This window comes from Leucopleurus acutus (assembly GCF_964270905.1).
Source record: "Leucopleurus acutus genome assembly, chromosome: 15".
Lineage (NCBI taxonomy): Eukaryota > Metazoa > Chordata > Mammalia > Artiodactyla > Delphinidae > Leucopleurus > Leucopleurus acutus.
The window spans coordinates 6,227,956-6,252,097 of NC_139157.1; the positions used below are offsets into that span (position 1 = coordinate 6,227,956).

Sequence of the window (24,142 nt, forward strand, 5' to 3'; positions counted from 1 at the left end):
GACATGGAAGCAATCCACAAATAGATGTTTTAATATATCAACAGACTATTGGATTAAAAAAGTGATATATCTATATATATGAATATATACATGAATTTATATGTATGTGAATATTATTTGGCCATAAAAAGAATGAAATGCTGCCATTTGCAACGATGTGGATGGACCTAGAGAATATTATGCTTAGTGAAATAAGTAAGACAGAGAAAGACAAATACTGTATATCACTTATACATGAAATCTAAAAAATAATACAAATGAATGTATATGCAAAACAGAAACAGACTCATAGACATAGAAAACAAACTTGTGGTTACCATATGGGGGGGGACGAATTAGAAGTATGGAATTAACAAATACAAACTACTATACATAAGCTAGATGAGCAACAAAGATATACTGTATAGCACAGGGAATTATACCCATTATCTTGTAATAACCTATAATGGAGTATAATATGCAAAAATAATGAATCACTATGCTGTACATTTGAAACTAACACAACTTTGTAAATCATCTATACTTCAATACAAAAAAAAAAATAGTGAAATAAATTTGCCTTAGTGTCACATGGAAAATTTCTCGATAGCAAGAAAAGAATTAAAGATAAAGGCCTATAAGTTGCCATTTAAAACAACAACAGCAAAAAGCTGGGGCAAATTAATTTTATTCACAAAGATAGCAAGTTATCCCATCTCTGGGAGGGAAGACATAAACTGGGAACATTTAATATCATTATATGTTTATATAATACTAGCTTTTCCTAAAATGCCCCTCCTATCAGAAGAACTGTATTTCTTGGATATCTTTATAAACCTCTTTGGGTTTTTTTTGGTTTTTTTTGCGGTACGCGGGCCTCTCACTGTTGTGGCCTCTCCCGTTGCGGAGCACAGGCTCCGGACGCGCCGCCTCAGCGGCCATGGCTCACGGGCCCAGCCGCTCCGCGGCATGTGGGATCTTCCCAGACCGGGGCACGAACCCGTGTCCCCTGCGTCGGCAGGACTCTCAACCACTGCACCACGAGGGAAGCCCTATAAACTTCTTTTTGATTGAAGCAACTGAGAATGCAAAATTGCTTGAAAATTGTTTCTATAAAAAAGAGCAAATAAAATATTTTAAAAATATTTTATTAGTGATTGAGCAAACAAAAATACAAAGAAACAAAACCGTGGAACAGCAGTACAGTGTGATCTCAAGTTTGTGTCCACATCACTAAATTTCTGCTTGTTTCCACCAATTGACTCTAAGTAGGATGACTTTTCAGTTTGGAGTTGGTGCAGTTTTTATTTCTTTGTATTAATCAACTTCATTGTGATTTCATATTAATGTTATTATATTAGAGTCAGTAATCTATTTTGCTCAAATCTTGCACATTTTTAAGTTGGTATAAAATTTATTGTAGGCTTTAATATTTGCAGTATTGTCATACTGCTTATATTAAGGTTTAAATAATAAAACAATTGTATTTTTAAAAAATGTTTTCAGTGGGATTTTAAAACTTTCATGATTTGCTTTTCACTGTCTTCAGTTTAATAATACACAAAAAGCTCATCTTTAGTAGTTAGAAATTTTGTATTTCTTTTTCTCAAACTTGTTTTTCTTTTCCATTCCCCCACAGAACTTTATCCTATTGTAATAAATCAGTCTTCCTTATTCATGGATTCCATATTTGCAAATTCATCTACATGGTAAAATGTATTGTATTCTAACCTCAAAATCAATGCTTGCGGCACTTTCTTGGTCATTGACAGACAAATACAGAATGGTGAGGAAATTTGAGCGGCTCCCTGTGCAGATTCCTAGCTGAGATAGAACAAGGCTGTGCTCTGCTTTCTTGTTTCAATTCTCATACTGTTGACGTGTCCTTTTTGTGCTCTATTTAGTGCTGTGTTTTCACATTTTTGTGCTTTTTCTTGGTGATTTTGCTCTTTAAAATGACCCCCAAGGCTAATGTTGAAATGCTGTCTAGTGTCCTAAGTACAGGAAGGCTGTGACGTGCCTTATGGATAGAATATGTGTGTTAAAGAAGCTTCGTTCAGATATGAGTTTGATTGCTGCTAGCCATCAGTTCATTGTTAATGAATCAACTGTGTATATTAAATAAGGTGTCTTTAAACAGACACACACATAAACCAAGGCTATGTATTGATTGGTTGATGAAAATGTTGTGACCAGAGGCTCACAGGAACCTAACCCTGTAGTTTTCCTAGGAGCAGTGGTTCAGTATTCGCTAGTTCAGTGTTTGTCGTGACTTTATAGAACCTAACTACCATAAATAACAAAAAATGGATTTTATTTTTTATTCACAGTTCAAGTTTTCATCATTTATTGATAAAGCAAAATAGTCCATGGCATTAGAGTCTAAGAAGCATTCTATGCAAAATCATGGTGAGTTGCAGGAGGAATAAGGCAATATTTTATTCTTCAAGTTATAGACATGGAATTAACCTGGCTTTCCTTGGACTGTAGGACTTTTGCTGGGAGAAAATGAAGCAGTGTGAGAAAAATGGATTTTTTTGGTTTTAAATTTCTTTATGCATCTCTTTGAAATACATCTCTGCAACAAAAACATGTATAAAAATTGAAATTTAAGATACATTTTTAAATTTCCTAGTATTGTAAACCTTGCTATTAACAATTTCTACTGGATTGCAATATCATTAATTCTTTTTTAGTATAAAAATTATTAAAACAATCTAAATTGTTGATGAATTTTTTCATGATGATGAATAATTTGTTGGTGTTTTTGACAAATAATTATTCAGAAAAAATTATATTAGAAATGCATGTCTTAATTAGATGGATTGGGTTATTTTTCTAATTGATAACATGTATCTGTGGATAAGAATTACTTATTGCTAGAATGAAATAAGTTCAACATTATTTTGTTCTTTCCTTTTATTTTTATAGTTGTAAGCCCATGTTCTAATAAATAAGTATATGGGAATAGAAGGGGTTTTATTATAGCAATATTACTTTATTCTTTTAATTCCTTCAAGGTTATAAAATGAGAAAAATTGCTTAGCAAGTCTTCATTACAGTTATTTCAGTGATCTATCAATTTATAACTCAATTGAATCCATCTGCAATTCTGCTGAAAGCAAAGAATTTGCAACTATCTACTTAGAAAACAATATCTAGTCATTCACTTTTTCAGTTTCTGGGAAGTGTATCATATAGATTATACCAAGATTTTTTAACTCACTATTAATTTTACTGACTTTTCTTTCATTTAGAGGCATTTTGTTCAATCCAATAAATTTAGAAAAGGTTGAGAAAATTGAAATATTGTTAATTTCAATATACCTTTGCCAATGCAGTGTTTATGATTGAATGCTTTTTTCGTACTTTAAGTATGTTTTTATCAAAGCCTTGGAGCTGCGTATATAACTTTTTCGATTTGTGGAAAATGCCTGCCTTTTGGCATGATTGGCAAGACAAGTCTATCATATTAGTCAGTGAATAAAAGTTAATTTATCAGAAAAAAAAGGGCCCACGTAGCCATTTTGTTATTATTTAATTCTGATACCTCAGAATAAGGGTGAGTGGCTGTCTAGCTGGCTAGATGGCTGGGTGGGTGAGTGGAAGGGGGGACAGCTGGTTGAATGGCTAGTTGGATGGATAGAAGGGTAGATGGTTAAGTAAGGAATAGAACTTTGCCTGCAGTTCATTTCCTAAATGAAATAAGGCACTCTCACCTTGTATTACAAACAGTCTTATCTCTATTCTCCTGAGACTCAACCTGAGGAGGAATTGCTTCTTTGGCAAGACTGAGGGTGTGGAAGAGCTGGGATACTTAAATACATTGGCATCCCTTTTGTCCCTCTTTACTCTAGCTAAATTCCTAACAACACAGCCTAACCCAGCGCTGCTAATGGTCTGAAATGACTAAAATACACTGTTCCTAATACCAATTTTCACCCTACTGTGTAAGAAGTCAAGCTCTACTGCAGGTTAATGGGACCTTGGTTAAAAGAGGCTTCTCAGTCACCAATAATTCAGGTTGTCCTTTTTTGACACCCTGTGGTAATGCAACAGAGTGAAATTGGGGAAGAGTGAGTGGTGTGCCTTTCTTTGTAAAATAGGAAAATGTTGATTTTGAAAAGAAGGTTGCACAAAAGATCTATTATGACACCTCAGCCATAGGCATGTTTTCTGACATATTAGTCTTAAGGAAGCATATGTGAGAATTAGGAGGTATAAGAATTACCCTCTTACACCCTCGGGTAACATATAGTCTTTGTGTGAAGTCACTGATCTAAAGTAGAGGGCTTCAGGACACAGCTGCTGGTTCCTGCTCCTTTCCTTATAAATCTTGGATAAACCACTTTTCCTTCTTGTACATCTGTTTATTCATTTTAAAAGTAGGAGTAGTGAATGCTGTCACCATCATCTTTTAGAGGTGTTGTGAAGATTAACTGAGATGATATCTGTAAAAGCACTTTGAAAACTGAAAGCTCTGTCTAAACATGAGATATCAGTATCGGTATCCTGCAGTCACTTTAGATCAATTACAGTGTACTCTAAAGCATAGTGAAATAGAACTCCATTCGGGAAAATCTTTCTTATTGAAAGAAAATAAAAGGTAGATTTTTTAGTTACCTAAACATTAATATTGTACAACTAACATAGTAACCATAATTTTTAAGCCATATGTTGGGCCTTAGGTAAGAGCTAATAATTGTTAAAACTTATAATGTGCTAGGCACTTTTCTAAATACTTTGCATATATTAATTCATTGAATTCTCACAACCAATTGAGGCAGATACTGTTGCTAGCTCCTATTTTATAGAGAATAAACTGAGGACCAGAAACTGTGTGACATGATTACATAGTTGATAAGGGACAGTCGTAGGGTTTGAATCTCAGCAGGTAGTTCCAGAGTTCGTGGTCTTAGCCATAATACACACCTCTTGTTTTGTGGATTCTTAATTACATTTTTCCTTCGTCCCATTCTCCACTTCCCATAATGTTACTTCTGTTAAGTAATTAAAGAAGAAAATGGAAGAATTAATCAAAGAGAAAAAAAGAGTTGGGAGGGGGGCCAAGAGAGAGAAAGAGAAGAACCAATGCAAAATCCACTGGGTATGCCTTTGTCAAAGAATCACAGCAGTTGCCTTGAGGCCATAGATAATGTCTTTGCCTACAGTTTCTCTTGTCTACACCTCCAGACCTCGAGGTCTGTTACCCACTGAGGAGGGTAGGAAGGGCGCATTGTCGTCTATCTCTATCCAGAGAGGCTGGGAGCAGTGGAAGACCCATACATTCCAAGCCTGGCTAAATGAGGTACCAGGTACATCTCCCAACTCAAAGAAAGGAAGGAATGGAGGATGCAGAGTGTGATATTTGAGCCTTTTCTCCCATCTCAAATGGTGACACCACAATTCAGTACCTCTTTTTTTTTCCCTCAGAATTTTGTATTTGAATCCATGTGATAATTAATATTGTCATCCTGCCTTCTCATACTTTTTTGCTCAGCATTTTTTTATTCATTTATTTCCATACTCTTTCTGTCTTTGTATGTAAAATGTGGCTCTTGTAGGAGGTACATAGTTGTGTCAACCTTGTTCTGTCCTGACAGTCTCCATCTTTTTTTTTTTTTTTTTTTGCCGTACACGGGCCTCTCACTGTTGTGGCCTCTCCCATTGCGGAGCACAGGCTCCAGACGCGTAGGCTCAGCGGCCATGGCTCACAGGCCCAGCCGCTCCGCGGCATGTGGGATCTTCCTGGACTGGGGCACGAACCCATGTCCCCTGCATCGGCAGGCGGACTCTCAACCACTGCGCCACCAGGGAAGCCTCAGTCTCTACCTTTTAATTGAAGTGTTATTTCATTAAAATTTAATGTAATTATTGAAATGATTGAATTTGAGTTTATCATTTTATTATATGTTTTCTATTTACTTTTCCAGTTTTGCTCCTCTGATACTCATTTGCTGATTCTGGAAGATTCAGTAGTTTGTAGAATTCCCTTGTAATTTTTATTTGCTTTTTGGCTCAACATTTTTATTCATTTCAATTTTAATTCTAGGAATTATAATGTATATTCTTAAATTTTGACAGTCAATATTGTTAATAATGCACCAGTTTCCACCCAAAATGTAGAAGAAATGGTTGATATCCATCCCCCATTCTTTATGCTGTAGTTGTCATATTTATTATATTTGTATGTATTTTGGACTCCTCATGAAACTTTTTAATTTTTGCGTTGAATGTTTTCTTAGCTCAGCACCATAATGAACTATCACTAGACTGAGTGGTTTAAACAATAGAAATTTATTTTCTCACAGTTCTGGAGGCTGGCAGTCTGAGATCAGAGTTCTAGTATGGTCAAGTTCTGGGGAGGGCCCTCTTCCTGGCTTATAGACAGACTCCTTTTTACTGCATCCTCACATGGCAGGAGAGACAGCAAACTCTGTGGTGTCTCTTCTGGTATAAGGACACTAATCTCTTCATGAGTGCCTCACCCACATGCCCTTATCTAAAACTAACCATCTCCCCAAGCTCCCATCTCCATATACCATTGCATTGGGGGTTAGGGCTTTAACATATGAATTTGGCTGGGGGGGGTACTAAACTCAGTCCATATAAGCAATTATATTATTAAAGAAATTAAGATGAATAAAGCAAAAAATCCCCACGTAATTGTCTTCTGTATTTACTCAGGCATTTAGCATTTCTGATGTTCTTATCCCTTTCTGAGGATCTACATTTCCATCTGTTGTAATTTCTCTGTAGTATGAAGAATTTTCTTTAGCATTTCTTATAGGGTGAGTCTGCTTGTGACAGATTTTCTTAGTTTTCTTACATCTTAAAATATCTTTATTTTGCCTTTATTCCTGAAGGATATTCTTACTGGATGTAGAATTCTGTGTTTAACAGTGTTTTTGTTTTTGTTTTTAATTTGAATACCTTAAAGATGTTATACTTTTACTTCTGGCCTCCATTGCTTTTGATGATGAGTTTAAGCTATGTGAAGGAATCTCTTTTCCTGTTGCTTTCAAAACTTGTTCCTTATCTTTGGCTTTCAATAGTTTGACTCTGATGTGCCTTGACACAGTCTTATTCAAATTTATGTTGCTTTTCGTTGTTGAGCATTTTGAATATGTACATTTATGTATTTCATCATATATTTTAAAATTCTGGGCATTATGTCTCAAATAATTTTTCTGCCCCATTTTCTCTTCTTTCTTTTTGTCACTACTATTATATATATGTTAAACCATTTGATATTACCTACCAAGTCCCTGAGCTCTGTTCATTTTTTAAAAAGCTCCCTTCTCTCTATTCTTCATTAACATTTCCCTGTTTTATCTCCATTTTGTTATTAAATCTATTAATAAATATTTATTTCAGATATTGTATTTTTAGTTCTAGAATTTCCAGTTGATTCTTTTTTATAATCTTCATTTTATGCAGGGAGTTGTTCTGACATGTTACTCAGTCATTACAAAAAGCAAAAATTCTGGCCTCTATCTGTTTAACACTGTGATAGTGAGGGTGAGGAGACTAAATGAAGTTTCTGATTAGAACTTAAAAGATAGTTAGAAATCAAGAATTATGTAAGAAACTAATAAAGAATGATACCAGATAGCATATAATCAAACATTAAGTTATGTGTTATAACTAATAGTTTTTAAAAAAAAATAGTAGTAGCTAATAGTGACCTGGATCCTGCAACAACCCAATAAAGGTTAGATTGTATATACAAGGTTGCTAAATATTGAGCTGTGATTACAAAAATGCTGATTAATTCTAGAGCTTTGTTCTTCACTATTATTCATTGGGTGGAGGAATAGATTAGTATAGACTAGATTATATTAGAAATGAAGTAGGACTCAAAGCAATGACATCATTTGACTTTATTCTAGAAAAGAAATTATAGAAGTCAAAATCTATCTATTCTCTGCTGCCAGAGGATAATTTCACAATCTTCTCATCCTGATGGTTAATAGCTTCACTCAAGAGAAACCATATGCATTACGCTAATGTGCAACACTTTGAACGACAGGATACAAAATAAGGGGGCAGGGGGAGGTAAACATGGCTGAGATATGGAATTTCTACCAGTTGAGCTTGATCCCTGACTCAACCTGGATGGGCTCCATTGTTACCAGAGTTCTCTACTCTGCTTGGTGGGAGTTCGACATCACAGTTTGAGGCTGCATTCTCAAGCAGAGGCCTGTGCTTTACATTGTCAGTTGAAGGTAACCCTTAAGGGCCAGAGAATATATTCACAGTTTGTCCTTTTAAGGATATTTGATACACCTACACAAGACCATTACCTGGATACATTTTTTTGTTGTTATTCTTTATATCTGTTGTATAGGAAGGGTAACTTTACTAGATGTTGCAGTTAGCTTTCTTCTAACTTTTTCCTCTGAACTTAGAAGTTACTTATATGACCAGATAGCAAGTGTCTATTATTCCTTAATTGGTGATTTTGCGTTTGTTAATTTTCTGCGATAATCAGAATATAATAATGGTTCTCTCTCAAAACAAGTGTTTGATTTTCTTAAACTATTAATATTAGTAATTTTTAAGAGCTGGTCACACCTTCACCCCCTACTTACTTTAATCCTACATGGTAGATGTTCTTGCTGAATCATACTTTGTGCTTTTCTCAGTTTAAGAAAAAAGTCATTAAAATTCAAGTTTAAAACAAACACTAAAGTACCCAATTTGGTCATTCATTTACCTAGGTTTAGAAAATACTGTATGTGTGTGTGTGTTTGTGTAAAATATATGTGTGTGGATATACACATATATGTAATATATTATATTTACATATATACATTTATATATATACACACATCTTTATAGTTGTTTCTTAGACTAATATTAAGATGTTATGGACTAACAGGTATATGTATATATATTATATGTGTATATATTATATACTTATACATATAAAGTATATACACACACAGTAATTTTATTAATTTGGATATACACACGTATGTATACATGCATATATACCTATATATGAATACACATACATATTCTTTTGTAATCATTTCTTAAACTAATTTTTAATGATTTAAAGTATATTAAATTTTTTTACTAGCAGAGTCCTATGAAAAATGCCTAATATGCTGCAGTCCTTTAATAAATGGTTTAAATTATGAGTGCAAGAAATTAGGATTAAAACAAATTTTACTTTCTGAATACTGAAGATATACTGTGTGATTTGTGGGAGGTTAATTTCACCTTTATATAAGGATTTTGAGATTTCTATATGTAAGTTGTTAAATACATGTTCAGCGTAGTTCTTGTGAGCAAAATCTATAACATGAAGAATGTAGGAATTGGTTCTAAGGATTAGATAATTCCATGGACTCACATTGTTCTGAGGATGGTCTGAGGTTGATAGTTGTGAGAAAGTTGGATTTTAAAATAAGAATATAAAGTAAAAATCATGGTGAATGAAAAATCCCCATTGAAATATATTAAATTGCCCAAGAATTATAAAACATGCAGCTTGGATAATACAACCCTGGGAGGACGCTCAGAAAAGAAGAGAGTTCAAGCAGACCTCTGGGTGCTCTAAAATCAGTAGGTCGAACAAAAAAAGAGAATCTGATAGATGAAGCTAAGAAAGTATGTCCTGTGTTGTAGGAGGGAAACTGGGAGGGCTTAGTGGCAGATGCCAAAAGAAAAAAAGTTTTATTGGAACAAGATCCTTACTGAATGTCCCTGAATGGCCAAATATGAGAAGAATAGAAAAGCAACCTTGACTGGAAACGTGGAGGTCATACCAAGAGCAGTCTTCAAGAGTAGTTCATAAAAGAACGGAAAGTAAAGAAATGGAAAACTGAACTGTAAGAAGTTCACAGTAGAATATTCTGTGCAGAAAAGTGGGATAGTGAATGGAGGGGAATGTGAGGACAAGGTTTGTCTGTTTGGGGTAGAAGCTACTATGGTGATATTTCTCAAAGGTAAAGAAGAAACTACCTCACCATGGTTATTAGAGTGCGCTCCTGATATTTACTGGGCTGCAGCTGGAGCTAAACATCCTGCAGAGCTTAGGGTATTCTCTCTTGAGGAGGAATTGTCTTGCTCGAAAAGCAATGAGCCCATTTATACTCTGATGGCAATGGTCTATCTTGGGCTCTGTTTTCATTTGATTCTCTCAGCGAAAATGTCTAAGCTCACATGATATTCCATGACATCTAAAATCACTTCTTCACTAAGCCTTTGATAAGTTCTGGATTTCTCTGGGTTGGCCTACCTTGGATCACCTCTATTCTAGGGAGTCAATCACTATGACCTGGGGAACACCAGGCACTGACTGGTTTATGTCCATCTTTGAGCCAGTCACTGTGACAAAGAGGATGAGGTTGTGCTAATTAATGAGAGCTCACACCTGGAGTTGGGGGGGGAAGGGTGAATCACCCCACCTCAATCCTGTGACTAGTCTCAGTGTAGGAGGAGTAGAATGGCTGCTTTCAAGGCAGTCAGAATCCTACAAGGACCATAATCATTGATGAAACTATTATAGTTATAACTAAAAAATTAGGCCCCAATCAGACAGGACAAGTAGAATAGCCCTGAGAAAAATATAAGTAAGTGCCCATCAACCTATGACTCCTTCCCCCTCCTTCCTCCCAGTTACTTTCTTATCCTCTGGATCTTCTGAACCCTGGTCAAGGATAACATAAAAAGTAAGTGTGAATGTGGCTCATCATCTTTTTCTTATCATTGTATTATGGTGCTTATTGATAATACACATAATGGATAATGTTTAGTGACACGGTGTTTATTTCTGGTGCTATAATAGGTGTCATCAGAACAAGCATTCCCAAACTTTTAATTTATAATTAAATCTCAGAACATGGAGATAAGCTAAATTCTTTATCATGTCTCTGTTCTTGGAAGTTGTCTGGATCATGAAGAGGAGCAGAAAAAAAAAAAAATTAGGCTACTTAATTTAGCTCTTCTCACCTCCTATTTAATCTACCTTAGTTATAATACAAAAGTGGAAGCTTCTTTAATGAGTGCTACCTCCACTAGGCGACTAAAATTAGGAAACTAGTTTTGCAAAACAAACTTACCTTGTACCAAGAGTACAAGGTAATATACTAAGGACTCTTTCCAAAATTTCCTAATACATCCATAATCTCAACAAATCCTTTGTAACTGGCACTTATGTTGTATACATTATCTCCATTTTAGCAGATAAGGAAGCTAAGAATCCAGGTGAACAGATAATTTGTCCTAAGTCATAAAATTAGCAACTGGCACAACCAGGATTCCAATTTCTTTTGTCCTGGCTCTAAGGGCATTCTGCTTTCTATGACTCTTAAAGAGGTAGTAGGGGAGGAGGGTTGGGTGCTTCTCTCCTCCTCTCTTTTAGGAATCATGGCTGAAATGACAGGATTAGAACAGACGGAACATACACATTTCTCACATGGGTCAGAAAAAGATGGAGACCCACTGCAAATTATGGTACTGCCATTAAACACTAGCTGTTTTCCATATAATGGCATTTGGCTGTTTATCAGGTCACTTTAAGATGTTTGTTCTTATCCATACCAATATTTTAGTTGGCCAAATATCTGCTATGTATTTGATCAGTCTTTCCATCAGAAAATTCATACTACATTTCTGATTTGCTGCTCAAAAATATTCATTTATAAAGTATTGGTGCAGTTCATCCAAATTTAACTTAAGCTCATAAACTTTTTTCTATTTATAAGGAAAAAAGGCTTTTATTATTATTTTTTTTTACATCTTTATTGGAGTACAATTGCTTTACAATGGTGTGTTAGTTTCTGCTTTATAACAAAGTGAATAAGTTATACATATACATATGTTCCCATATCTCTTCCCTCTTGCATCTCCCTCCCTCCCCCGCTCCCTATCCCACCCCTCTAGGTGGTCACAAAGCACCAAGCTGATCTCCCTGTGCTAGGCGGCTGCTTCCCACTAGCTATCTGTTTTACATTTGGTAGTGTATATATGTCCATGCCACTCTCTCACTTTGTCACAGCTTACCCTTCCCCCTCCCCATATCCTCAAGTCCACTCTCTAGTAGGTCTGTGTCTTTATTCCCATCTTACCCCTAGGTTCTTCATGACATTTTTTTTTCTTAGATTCCATATATATGTGTTAGCATATGGTATTTGTCTTTCTCTTTCTGACTTACTTCACTCTGTATGACAGACTCTAGGTCCATCCACCTCACTACAAATAGCTCAATTGCGTCTCTTTTTATGGCTGAATAATATTCCATTGTATATATGTGACACATCTTCTTTATCCATTCATCTGATGATGGACACTTAGGTTGCTTCCATGTCCTGGCTATTGTAAATAGAGCTGCAATGAACATTTTGGTACATGACTCTTTTTGAATTATGGTTTTCTCAGGGTATATGCCCAGTAGTGGGATTGCTGGGTCATATGGTAGTTCTATTTGTAGTTTTTTAAGGAACCTCCATACTGTTCTCCATAGTGGCTGTACAAATTCACATTCCCACCAAAAAAGGCTTTTAGATAATAATGATTTCATTAGTTGTACAGAGTTATCTAGTATGTTTTTTGCAGATTTTTTTCCTTTAGTTTTCTTTATAATTCTTGTCCTTAAGGTGGAATTCCCATGATTTGAACCCCTGCAGAAGATCAGCAACTTCAGATCTCCTGGAATATTTATTCCTTTTTTTAGTAGCCTTTGTATAGTTTTCAACTGCTTCTTCCCCAATGGTGTTTACTTCTTTTAAAAAAGTCTATTCACACTACTAGAAAATCCAGTTTGCAACTGGGACCATACCTTTTGTCCCTTATAGCCACTCACTTGTCGCCATGTCTTATCTGATGAATTGCTGGTCTTATGGTCTCTGATCAGAGGATGCCAGGTGTATACCTCAAGGGATTCCGATACATTTTTATTTCTCCTCCTCTACTTTCAACAGTGTCACATGGCATCTACTTAAAAGTATATCAGAAGCACCTTTTCCTCTGTAATTGTTCTTTTCTTTTTTTTTCAATCAGTTTTCTTTATTTGGAACACTTTTGTCACTTCCAGTTCTTACTCTTTCTAAATATTTTGTGTGCTGGTAAAATATGTCAGGTTTTTGCTCCTGTGGTGTCATCTCTGGCATCTACTCTCAGTTTGGTGTCATTTTTATCTCATTGTGTCTTGTAAATATTGTTCATTGTGGTTTGCTCTTAGCTCTTCACTGGAGATTTTATTTTTTAAATCTCATTTTCTACTGCTAACCTGTATAGAGGCTATCTGAATTATGTTATAAAGACTATTTTGCTGTTGTGTTTTGTAATTTTTTTATCATAAGGAAAAGGAATGTGAACTTTTCTTCTGAGATGATTTTAGGCAGCATGTTATAGTAAATGCAATGGGATTTAGAGGTAGATTGAACTGAGTTTAAATTGTGATTCCATTACAAAGTAGCTGATGTCCTTAAAAAAGTGATTACAATTCTCAAGGCCTTCATTTACTTTCTATTAAATAAGGATAATAATACTGACCTTACCAGATCATCAGGAAGCTTAAAATAGCATATGTAATGTGCAACTTCTACCACATAGTAACTGCTTGAATATTATTGGCATTGTAATTATTATTTTATTATAATTATTATTTGGTGGGCCATCTCACATTTGAATTTAGAACTAGTAAGTGATAATGTTACATTTAAAGGAGATACGGGGACTTCCCTGGTGGCATAGTGGTTAAGAATCCACCTGCCAATGCAGAAGACACGGGTTCGAGCCCTGGTCCGGGAAGATCTCACATGCCGCGGAGCAACTAAGCCCGTGTGCCACAACTACTGAAGCCCACGTGCCTAGAGCCCGTGCTCCGCAACAAGAAAAGCCACCGTAATGAGAAGCTCGCGCACCGCATTGAAGAGTAGCCCCAGCTCGCTGCAACTAGAGAAAGGCTGCATGCAGCAATGAAGAAGCAACGCAGCCAAAAATAAAAAATTAATTTATTTATTTATTAAGAAAATTAAATAAAGGAGATACAGCAGAAAATAAGCTATAGTGCTTGACCTTGAGGAGTGTATAATCTTTTAAAGGGGTAAAATATATACCAAAGACATATACACATATTCGTTATTTTTGAAAGTAACTATTTGATAGTTATAAACACTATAAATATTACTTAATGTATTATAGAACACCCTCTGTGGTTTATTTATATTTTGAAGATTAGGGAACTGAGAGTTAAAGAGTGAAGGTTAATGTGTTTACCCCAGTCTCCTGAGCTGATAAGGGACCTACAGGAATTGGTGAATAGGTCCTCTCACTTTGGAGGATGTATTTGTCACCTCTGCTGTACTGCTTCCATGAGAGAATGTAGCAAGTCTTGTAAGACGTACACAGTAAAAGCCACTGGAGCCCTGAAGGGGTGAGGTCAGTCTTGAGGGGGCTGATAGCGAGAGGCCTCTTGGAGGAGGTTACATTGGAGATGGATCGTGGAGGTGAACAGGCTTTCAAAAGGCAGAGGTGAGGAAGGGTGTGATGTGAACAGAGGCAAGGGCTGGGGGCAGGCGTTTTCTGTTATATGTTTTTTGGGAGCATTTAGTTTGAAAGATTTGTGCTTTTAAAGGATTTGAGGGCTACGACACAGCGAGGGCTCTAGATTAATACGGTTTACTTTGCAGAACAGTGTAGGACATTTCGGAGGTGAAGAGAGTATATTAAGACTCCTGCTGGGAGGCTGTTGCAGGAATCTAGACGTGATTGAATGAGCGTAGTGACAGAAGGAGTGGAAGGAAAGGGCAGATGCGAGAGCCATTGAGGTGGCGGGGCAGTTGGCAGTGAGAAGAAAGCATGTGAGAAGACTGTGAGGTTCCAGCCTGGTCCTTGAGGGGAACGGTGGTTCCAAAAAGAGAAAGGGTATATCACTAGTTTCAAAAGAAAGGGCAAATACATATTTCCATAAGACCCAGTGAAGCCTTTTGGCTGGGACCACCAGTGCCTAGGGCTCTGCTGAGTCTTCCCTCTGATCTATAAAGTGGCTTTTTTTTGTGTGTGTGGTACGCAGGCCTCTCACTGTTGTGGCCTCTCCCGTTGCGGAGCACAGGCTCCAGACGCGCAGGCTCAGTGGCCATGGCTCACGGGCCCAGCCGCTCCGCGGCATGTGGGATCCTCCCAGACCAGGGCACGAACCAGTGTCCCCTGCATCGGCAGGCGGACTCTCAACCACTGCGAAGTGGCTTGATTTTGTTCCATTGCTGTACCATGGGTGCTAACACAATGCATTTGATTTTTTATTAAGAGGGGCACTGTAGAGGCAGTGTGAGTTTGTACAGGCTGTAAGAGCTGAATCTCTTCGATAAACTCATGGGAATCTTACAATTCCAATCAAGCAAGTGTTCTGCTCGAGTCCCTCTGTTTCCTAGGATGGATGTCAAAGGGAGCATGCAATTTTGTTTGCGGGTCACTGACTAATATATGAAAGGGAAGTCCCACAGAGAAATTCCATTTTTCTCCAAATGTTACTCCATAGCATTAAGTTTTATGTTCTAAGTGAAAGAAAATGTATGCTGTTAATCAAAGGGTGGGTGATGGGTAAATCAGTTTAGAAATGTTGCTATTGCCATTTAAGGGCTTTGAGTAATGCTTACTTTTTTTTTCTTCCCCTCCAATTTTCTTGGTCAGTGTTTGTCAGGTTCAACTCCAGCCATGGTTTCCCAGTGGAGGTCGATTCTGACACCAGCATCTTCCAGCTCAAGGAGGTGGTTGCTAAGCAACAGGGGGTTCCAGCTGACCAGTTGCGTGTGATTTTCGCAGGGAAGGAGCTGAGGAATGACTTGACAGTGCGGGTGAGTCTCCCTTAGTGGATCGTTCCTGGGATGCAGCCAACCCCATTGCTTATGCTGCTTCTGCTGCCAAGCTGACATTCATGCCTGAGATCTAATAGAATAAATAGTGCCTGGGGATTCCTTGAACTTTACTCCATACCGCTTCATTAATTCTGACCTTCTTAATTATGCATTAAAACAGCAAGCCCGAAGGATTGGAAGAATAACTGTGAGCGAGAGAGGGAAAAGAGAGAGAGCACACAGACTGGGCTTAGTGAATAAATGTTTACTGACTACAGGAGAAGCAAGGCTCAATTTCTCTGTCTGTTCAATTTCTACCTTACTTATTCCATTTGAATCTTAATGAAGAAGGATTCAAATAAATTGTTCCAAATCAGGTTGCTCAGTCACTGTGCTGTGAGGAATGTGTAACCCAATTGTGACCCCTGGAGGATGGTCCTAGGTCTGCTGCTGGGGCTCAGTAGGGGAGGTACAGGGCTCAGGGCCGTTCACAGCAGGATTGAGAGCTCCCTGCCCTGTCAGAATCGCAGTGCCCAAGCTGTGGTGAAGGAAGACTGACGCACAGCAAAAGTCCACCTTTGTTTTCAATTTCTCCAAGCTTTAGTAACATTTTTCCTAGAATGGGCCACTGAAACATTAGAGAGAGAGCAGTGTGTGTTTTCTCTCCTGTTCCTAATGCTTTCAGGGCACCTATACGGCTCCAGATACCGTCAAAGGGCTATATCCTTTTCATCTGGGTGTTTCATTCACAACAGTGATTTCTGTAGGAGAAGGGGAGAATTGGGTAGGCGATTGATGAGCAGTGCCGTCACCTAGAAGTGGAGACCTGTAATTTGTTGAGGACGCCAGCAAATAGGACTCAATATGGATTGAGGTCATTCTTTGAGAAAGTATAAGAAACGAGTTGCTTTCTGTGGATGGTTCAGGTGATGCTGACGAACCCTGCAGACACATTTTCCCCCTTTCTTAGCCAGCACAGATGAATTGCGCTTCTGTTTACAGCTGTGCGGGCGCTGCTGTGTCTCTACTCAGAGTCCCTACTTTATGGACATCCTGTCACTGTCTCTTCTTGGTGATGATGTTTACTGCTTTGCGAAATGCTTTCGAATCTGGGCGTACAAAAGAAGCTATAGAAATGTAAATCATTCCCTCCTTCTCCAGCACCCCTCCTGTGACGGCAGGAGGCACGTGCTCACTGTGCACAAACTGCTGTGCTTTGCTTTTAGGCAATTTGTTTTTATAAGGGAAGTGCCCGTGCTAAAAAGGGTTTTGATTTTTTTTTATTTCAGTCAACTGAAAAGCTTTTTTACTGTACCTGCCAAACTCTAAATCCAAGAATGTTTCCTTCATAAATTATTTTAAAACAGCTTCTTGAACCAAAGTATTTTATGTTACCAGAAGTTTTGAAGTTTCAGGTTCTAAAGCTTCTCACCTCTACCATTGGAGCTGATAGGTTACACTAATTGCTACAGACAATTGATTTTTATAGATAGATAGATAGATATGGATAAGATATAGATATAAATGTAGATATATAGATAGATTGATTAAGATTCTTTATTTTGACAAACACTTCCAATGTTCTGGGCTTCTCAGGGGATCCCAAAGAAAGGCAAAACTCATCCCTACTCTTGTAGAGACTGCTGTTTACTTACGGCCTCTAAAATCAACAGAAATATTAGGTTGAACCATATAGGTTAAAACTGTCAGCAATTTCATGCAGCTCAACCAAATAGCTATAACATAAGGATGTCAAACATGATAACTGCCATATGAAAACTGAAATGTAAGTATTATGAAATTTTAAAGGTGGAGAAAACACATCTGAGTGAAAGTCACCAAGAAAGACTTCATGGATGAATTGAAAGTCGAGTAGGATTCTGGACATGGAGAATGAGCATAGGGTGTGCTTGGGAACAATCATAGGTTCCTATTCTTTTAGAACCTAGAGGAGATGCTGAAGATGGGGTAAGAAGGGAGTTGGGAGCTGTATTTTACAGAGCTTTGACCGATGTGACATTGAGGTTTCATGTATGGAGATCTAGAGCAAAATAGGGTGCCCTGGAGAGAAATAGGAGTCTGGAGATCCAGTTTGATCATGGGCAGGATGAGGAGTTTCATCCATGACAAGAGTTAATGCCAGTGGGAGATGCTGGCAGGCAGCTGAACTTAGGTGTTGCTTTAGGTGTTGCTTAGGGCTTGCTTTATATTTGAGGACTACTTACATGGAGGTAAATATTGCGGTTACTGGAGCAGATTCAGTTGCCAAGGTACAGAGGACAGCGGCGCAGGAAATGTGTTAGGTAGCAGGGGAGGAGCCAGTAAAAGAGGCATCATCCATCCACTGATACTTCTGAAGATACTTTGGAAAAGAAAATTACTGGTAAAGAATATATGTGCTGGGCTTCCCTGGTGGCGCAGTGGTTGGGAGTCTGCCTACCGATTCAGGGGACGCGGGTTCGTGCCCCGGTCCGAGAAGATCCCACATGCCGCGCAGTGGTTGGGCTCGTGAGCCATGGCTGCTGAGCCTGCACGACCGGAGCCGGGAGAGGCCACAACAGTGAGAGGCCCGCGTACCGCAAAAAAAAAAGTATGTGCTGTGAAAAGATGGAGGATGTTGAAGAAAAGAGCCTTTGGACTTGGTGACTGTGGTGGTGAATTAGGGACCTTCAGGACTCCAGGCCAAGACTGTAGTTGGAAAAAGCCAGATTTCAGGGGTTCAGTATGAATCATGGGACTATGTAATGAGCACTGCCCAGCTGGTCATTGAGGGGAAGGAGAGACAGAAGGAGTTCCTGGAGGAGCAGCAGATCCTGCACTGTGTTGTACATTTCCTAGCCCTTGACTGTGTGCATGGCTGACTTTTATACAGTTGTAATCAGCGTGAGAATGCAATTTTATATTCTGAATTCTTTCACTTAATATTATATCGTAGGCATTTTCCATGTTGTTGTATAATCTTCATTTCTAAGTATCTAGATAATTCTCTGTAATAAGAGTGTTTATATTATATTTAGGAAGTATCTAGTTTTTAATATTACAAATTAAGGCAAAACAATTTTTTAAAAGGTATCTTATATACTTAGAGAATATGGCCTCTCTGTGTTTCAGTTTGCTCATTTGTAAAATGGGAATAATAATAATACCCATCTCATTGGGATTTTGTGAGGACTAAGTTAATTTATGTAAAACTCTTAGAACAGAGTACAACATATAGTAAACACTATCTAAATGTGAGCATTTATTAGCATCATCACTATCATGATTGTCATCATTATTATTAGGCAGTTACTTCAGGGTCTAAGTGATCACCTTAAATAACATGACAACTTTCCATTATGAATTATGATGAGTATATCTGCAATAATTTAAACAGTTAAAGCAATGATAATAGGATGCATATTTTACTGGGGCAGTAAAGGGGTGTGTGTGTGTGTGTGTGTGTGTGTGTGTGTGTGTGTGTGTGTAATACTTATACATTTTAACTAAAAAGAACTTTGTGGAGTTTATAAATAAATGTTTGAACCTTATATATACAGGTTTTACTTAAGAATAGTAAAATTTGAATTTAGTAAGCTTAAAAAAACTTTACCGTTCCTCTAGTATTTAGTAAAAATAGACACCTATGGCTGTACTGTTCAGCAAAGTTTCATCATGGTATTATTGCTTTTAAGTTAATATTTTTATAAAGTAGATATCTGCCACACACTATATTTGTTCGAAGCGAATTGGAAAGAGCTATACATTTTTTCCTACTTCATAAGCAATGTTTCTGTGCATATTATCATTTTCCTTATACTTACAAGTATGCAATATAAAATATTAGTCTTTGACATTATTCACAGTGAATTGATATTTTTTCTTTGTAAAGAGTTATTGTCAGCTCTTGCAACAGAGTATTCAGGGCCTATTCAAATGATGGGTCACTCTTTCTCCTATCCTTCATTTCTGACACACTGCATATCAAGAATGTCTGAAATCACCTCTACATAGTTTTCAATTTATTATTCAAATTTATACAAGGAAAATAAGGTTCTAATGTAGTTGTATATACTAAAACTGATGAACTTTGAAATTAGACTAACTTAAAATTACAGGGACTTGAGAATTTATGTAAGATTTTGTTTGAGCAGAATTCACTGTATTCACATGAGTTGTATTATTATTATTATTAATATCAGTATAGGTTATTAGCCTGTGTATTAGAGTTCTCTGGAGAAACAGAACCAATAGATATATAGAAAGATAACGAAAAATTGGTCACATATTATGGAGACTGACAAGTCCCAAGATCTGCAGTCAACAAGCTTAGTTTCAGTCTGAGTCTGAAGGCTTGTAAACTGGAAGAAGTGACGGTGTCCTTTCAATCTGAAGGCTGGTAAGCTTGAGACCCAGGAAGAGCTGATGCTTTATAGCTCAAGTCCAAGGCTGCAAAAAAACCCAGTGTCCCAGCTAGATGGCTGTTGGGCAGGAGGAATTCTCTCTTACTCACAGGAGGTTCAACCTTTTGTTCAGGCCTTAAACTGACTGGATGGGGCCCACTTATCTGGGGGAGAAGAGGTATCTGATTTACTCAATCTACTGATTCCAATAATAATCTCATCTGGGCAAACCCTCACAGACACACCTACACTAATATCTGACCAACTTTCTGGGCACTCCATGGCCCAGTCAAGTTGACACATAAAATTCACCATCACAATCAGGATATGAGAAACCTCATTATATTTAATTAGTGTTAGAGGAAAGTTATTCTATTTTATTATCTTTGTAATAATGAATTAGACTTACAAGGTAGAAAATAAAATATGTTTGTTTTACATAGAAATGTTTGCTTTATAAAAGGATTCATTCAGGTGGATGGTCAAAAATTCCTTTCATTAAATATTCAATTTTATGATCTTTAAAATGTATATACACATTTGGAGACCATCTTTTCATGAAATAGGTCATTTTGCAATAAGTGTTAAAGGACATCAGTTTATTACCCGTTAATCTTTGTGATATAACAATATCTGAGCTTGGAAGACCAGAGACATTAAGACTTTAATAGCTTAGGTTGTAAATACTAAAGAAAAATGAATGACCCTAAAAGCCAACTTATTTAATTGGCTATGTTTTTAGTGATATACACCATATACATTTCAAAATTTGAGAGTAGTGAAAACCAGCTTTCACTGATAAAGTAAACTATGTCCAATGACTAACAAATTCAAGTTTTGGAAATCTGTAGGAATATTTACCTATTTCAAAAAAATATTATATATTGTTTTGCTCATATCTCTAATTAACCTGCTAAGTTTTGAAACTTTAAAAACTTCACAAGGGTGTTATGAATACCCTGAATGTTCCTTGAACTTCCTCTAAGATAAGTAAGTATTGCTTAACTAAATTTTTGAAAGTTGATATTTTCTTAATGTTTTTTAAATTTTTTCCAACATTATTATTTCCCTTTTAATATACTTAGGCTATATTTTTCTGATTATAGAATTAATATATGTTAGTTTTTAAAATTCAGATGATAGGGAAAAGCATATCAGCAGACCCCTAACTCTACTCATGTGTACATTTTTTAGATTTTTAAAATTTTTTTGGAGTACAGTTGATTTACAATGTTGTTAGTTTCAAGTGTACAGCAAAGTGAATCAGTTATACACACACATATATCCACACTTTTTTAGATTCTTTTCCCATATAGGCCATTACAGGGTATTGAGTAGAGTTCCACCATCAGGCCACTTCTACCACAGTGCCAGTGGAGACTGTGTGTGGGGCTAGAAATCACTACCACACAGCAATAATGAGGAGTCCCTACTTCATGTCAGGTGTCAACAGATACCAAGTGGAGAACTTGGACTTCTGTTTCCACTGGCAGTAATAAGTGGTACCCCCCTTTTGCAGCTGGAGTAGTGTCATAAAAAGCTAAAATAGAAAGTTTAAATAAAAGCCACAGTCTCATAATGTAATGAGAAAATGGCCAGATATCAAAAGAAAACCACCAAGGACCAGGAAGCTCTCAAACTGAATGAAAAAAAACAATCAATAGTTGCTGATACTAAGATGACAGAGATGTTAGAATTATCTGACAAATATTTTAAGCAGGCATGATAAAATGCTTCAATGAACAGTTATAAACATGCTTGAAATATGAAAAAAAGTCTGAGAAAGAAATAGAAGATATAAAGAAGAATCAAATGGAAACCGTAGAACTGAAGAATATAGTAACAAATAGAAAGCTCACTGGGTGGGCTCAACAGCAGAATGGAGGAGGCAGAGGAAAATGTTAGTGAACTGGAAGATAGAACAATACAAATTGCACAATCTGAACAGAGAGAAAATAGACTAAAAACAGAAAGAAAAAAAGAGCCTCAGAAACATATGGGTCTATAAAACTACACTTAAAATTGTGTCATCACGGTCCTGGAAGGAGAGGATAAAAGAAGGTAGGGAAAAGTGCTTAAAGAAATAATGGCTGAAAACTTGCCAAATTTTTTAAGAGACATAAACTTACAGATTAATGAAGCTGAGAGAATCCAAAATTGGATATATTCAAAGAAATCCACACATCATAATTAAACTTCTGAAAACTAAATACAAGGCAAAAGTCTTGAAAGCAGCTAGAGAAAATGTACAATCTACCCATAATGGAAAAAACAATTTGAATGACAGTGGATTTCTCATAAGCAACTATGAAGGTCAAAAGGGAGTGGCACAATATTCTTCAAGTGCTGAAAAAAAAAACAAAACAAACAAAAACAAAAACAAAAAAAAAACAAAACAAACAAAAACAAAACAAAAAAAACCTTTTAATCCAGAAACCTATACCCAGCAAAAATATCTTTAAGGAATAAAGGAGAAGTTAATATATTTTTGGATGAAGAAATACTAATAGAAATTGTCACCAGGAAAACTACCCTAAAAGAATGAATCAAAGAAGGAAGTTCTTTAATACAAAAGAAAATGATAGAAGAATGAACTGTGGAACATCAGGAAGGAAGAACACAGTAAACAAAAGTATGGTTAAATACAATTGACTTTCCTTCTCCTCTATAGTTTTCTAAATTATGTTTGAGGATTATAGAAAAAATTATAACAATGTCTTATGTGGTTCTAAATGTATTTAGAGGAACTATTTGAGACAAATATAAACAGGGAGATAAAGAGACATAAAGGGAGTAGGTTTCTATACTCTACCTGAACATATAAAATGACAACCCCAGCAAAGTGTGACAAGTTATGAATGTATAAGCACTAGAGCAACCAGTAAGATAGGTAAAAGATTAAAATATAAAATAGTGACAACACTAAATGCTGGTGAGGATGTGGAGAAACTGAGTCATTGATATATTGCTAGTGGGAATATAAAACTGTACAGCCACTCTGGAGGAGAGTGTGATGGTTTCTTAAAAAGCTAAACTTGAATTTACCATATGACACAAAAACCAATACACGAATGTTTGTAGCAGCTTCATTCATATTAGCAAAAAAATGAAAACAATACTGATGTCTTTCAACAGGTGAATGATTGCACAAACTGTGGTCCATCCATACCATACTCAGTGATAAAAAAACTCAATAACTATTGATACACACAACATTTTGGATGGATCTCAAAAGAATTATCATTTTTTTATATTTAATTAATTACTTAATTAATTTGGTTGCACAGGGTTTTAGTTGCAGCAGGCAGGCTCCTCAGTTGTGGCTCACCAGCTCCTTAGCTGCGGTAGGCAGGTTCCTTAGTTGCATCATGCAAACTCTTAGTTGCGGCATGCATGTGGTATCTAGTTCCCTGACCAGGGATCAAACCCGGGCCCCCTGCATTGGTACTGCGGGGTCTTAACCACTGCACTACCAGAGAAGTCCCTCAAGAGAATTATGCTGAGTGAAAAAAAGCCAATACCAAAAGGTCACATTCCAAATGATTCCATTACTAGAACATTTTTCACATGACAAAATTGTAGAAATGGAGGAGAGATGAATGGTTACTAGAGGCTAAGGAGGGTATGGAAGAAGAAAAGAGTGTGTGGCAGTAAAAAGGACAAGAGGAGGGACCCTTGTGGTGATGAATATTCTGTATCTTGACTATACCAATGCTGATAGTATGATCATGATGATTTATTATATTTCCGTAAGATGTTGTCATGGGGGAAACTGGGAAAGAGTTCCTAGGATATCTCTGTGTTATTTCTGACAACAACATGTGCATCGACAAGCATCTCAAGATAAAGTTTAATTTTAAAAAACACAGAAAAACATAAGTTCTACCCTCTTTTACAGAGGAATAGAAACTCTCTCTTCCTATAGAAAATAAACAAGCTTGTTATTTGCATCTATTTTAACGGAACAGT

At 36.7% G+C, this 24,142-nt stretch overlaps 1 protein-coding gene across 2 annotated transcripts in view; it reads left to right on the top strand.

Moving 5' to 3' along the window:
- PRKN (parkin RBR E3 ubiquitin protein ligase) overlaps window positions 1–24,142 on the top strand; it is a gene marked incomplete at its 3' end in the record, with an annotated part of 1,244,701 nt that overhangs the window by 241,984 nt on the left and 978,575 nt on the right. For both annotated transcript variants that reach the window (XM_082855877.1, XM_082855878.1), the window contains exon 2: window positions 15,628–15,791. In XM_082855877.1, coding sequence (XP_082712003.1) covers window positions 15,628–15,791 — 164 coding nt within the window. The remainder of the gene's footprint in view (window positions 1–15,627; window positions 15,792–24,142) is intronic.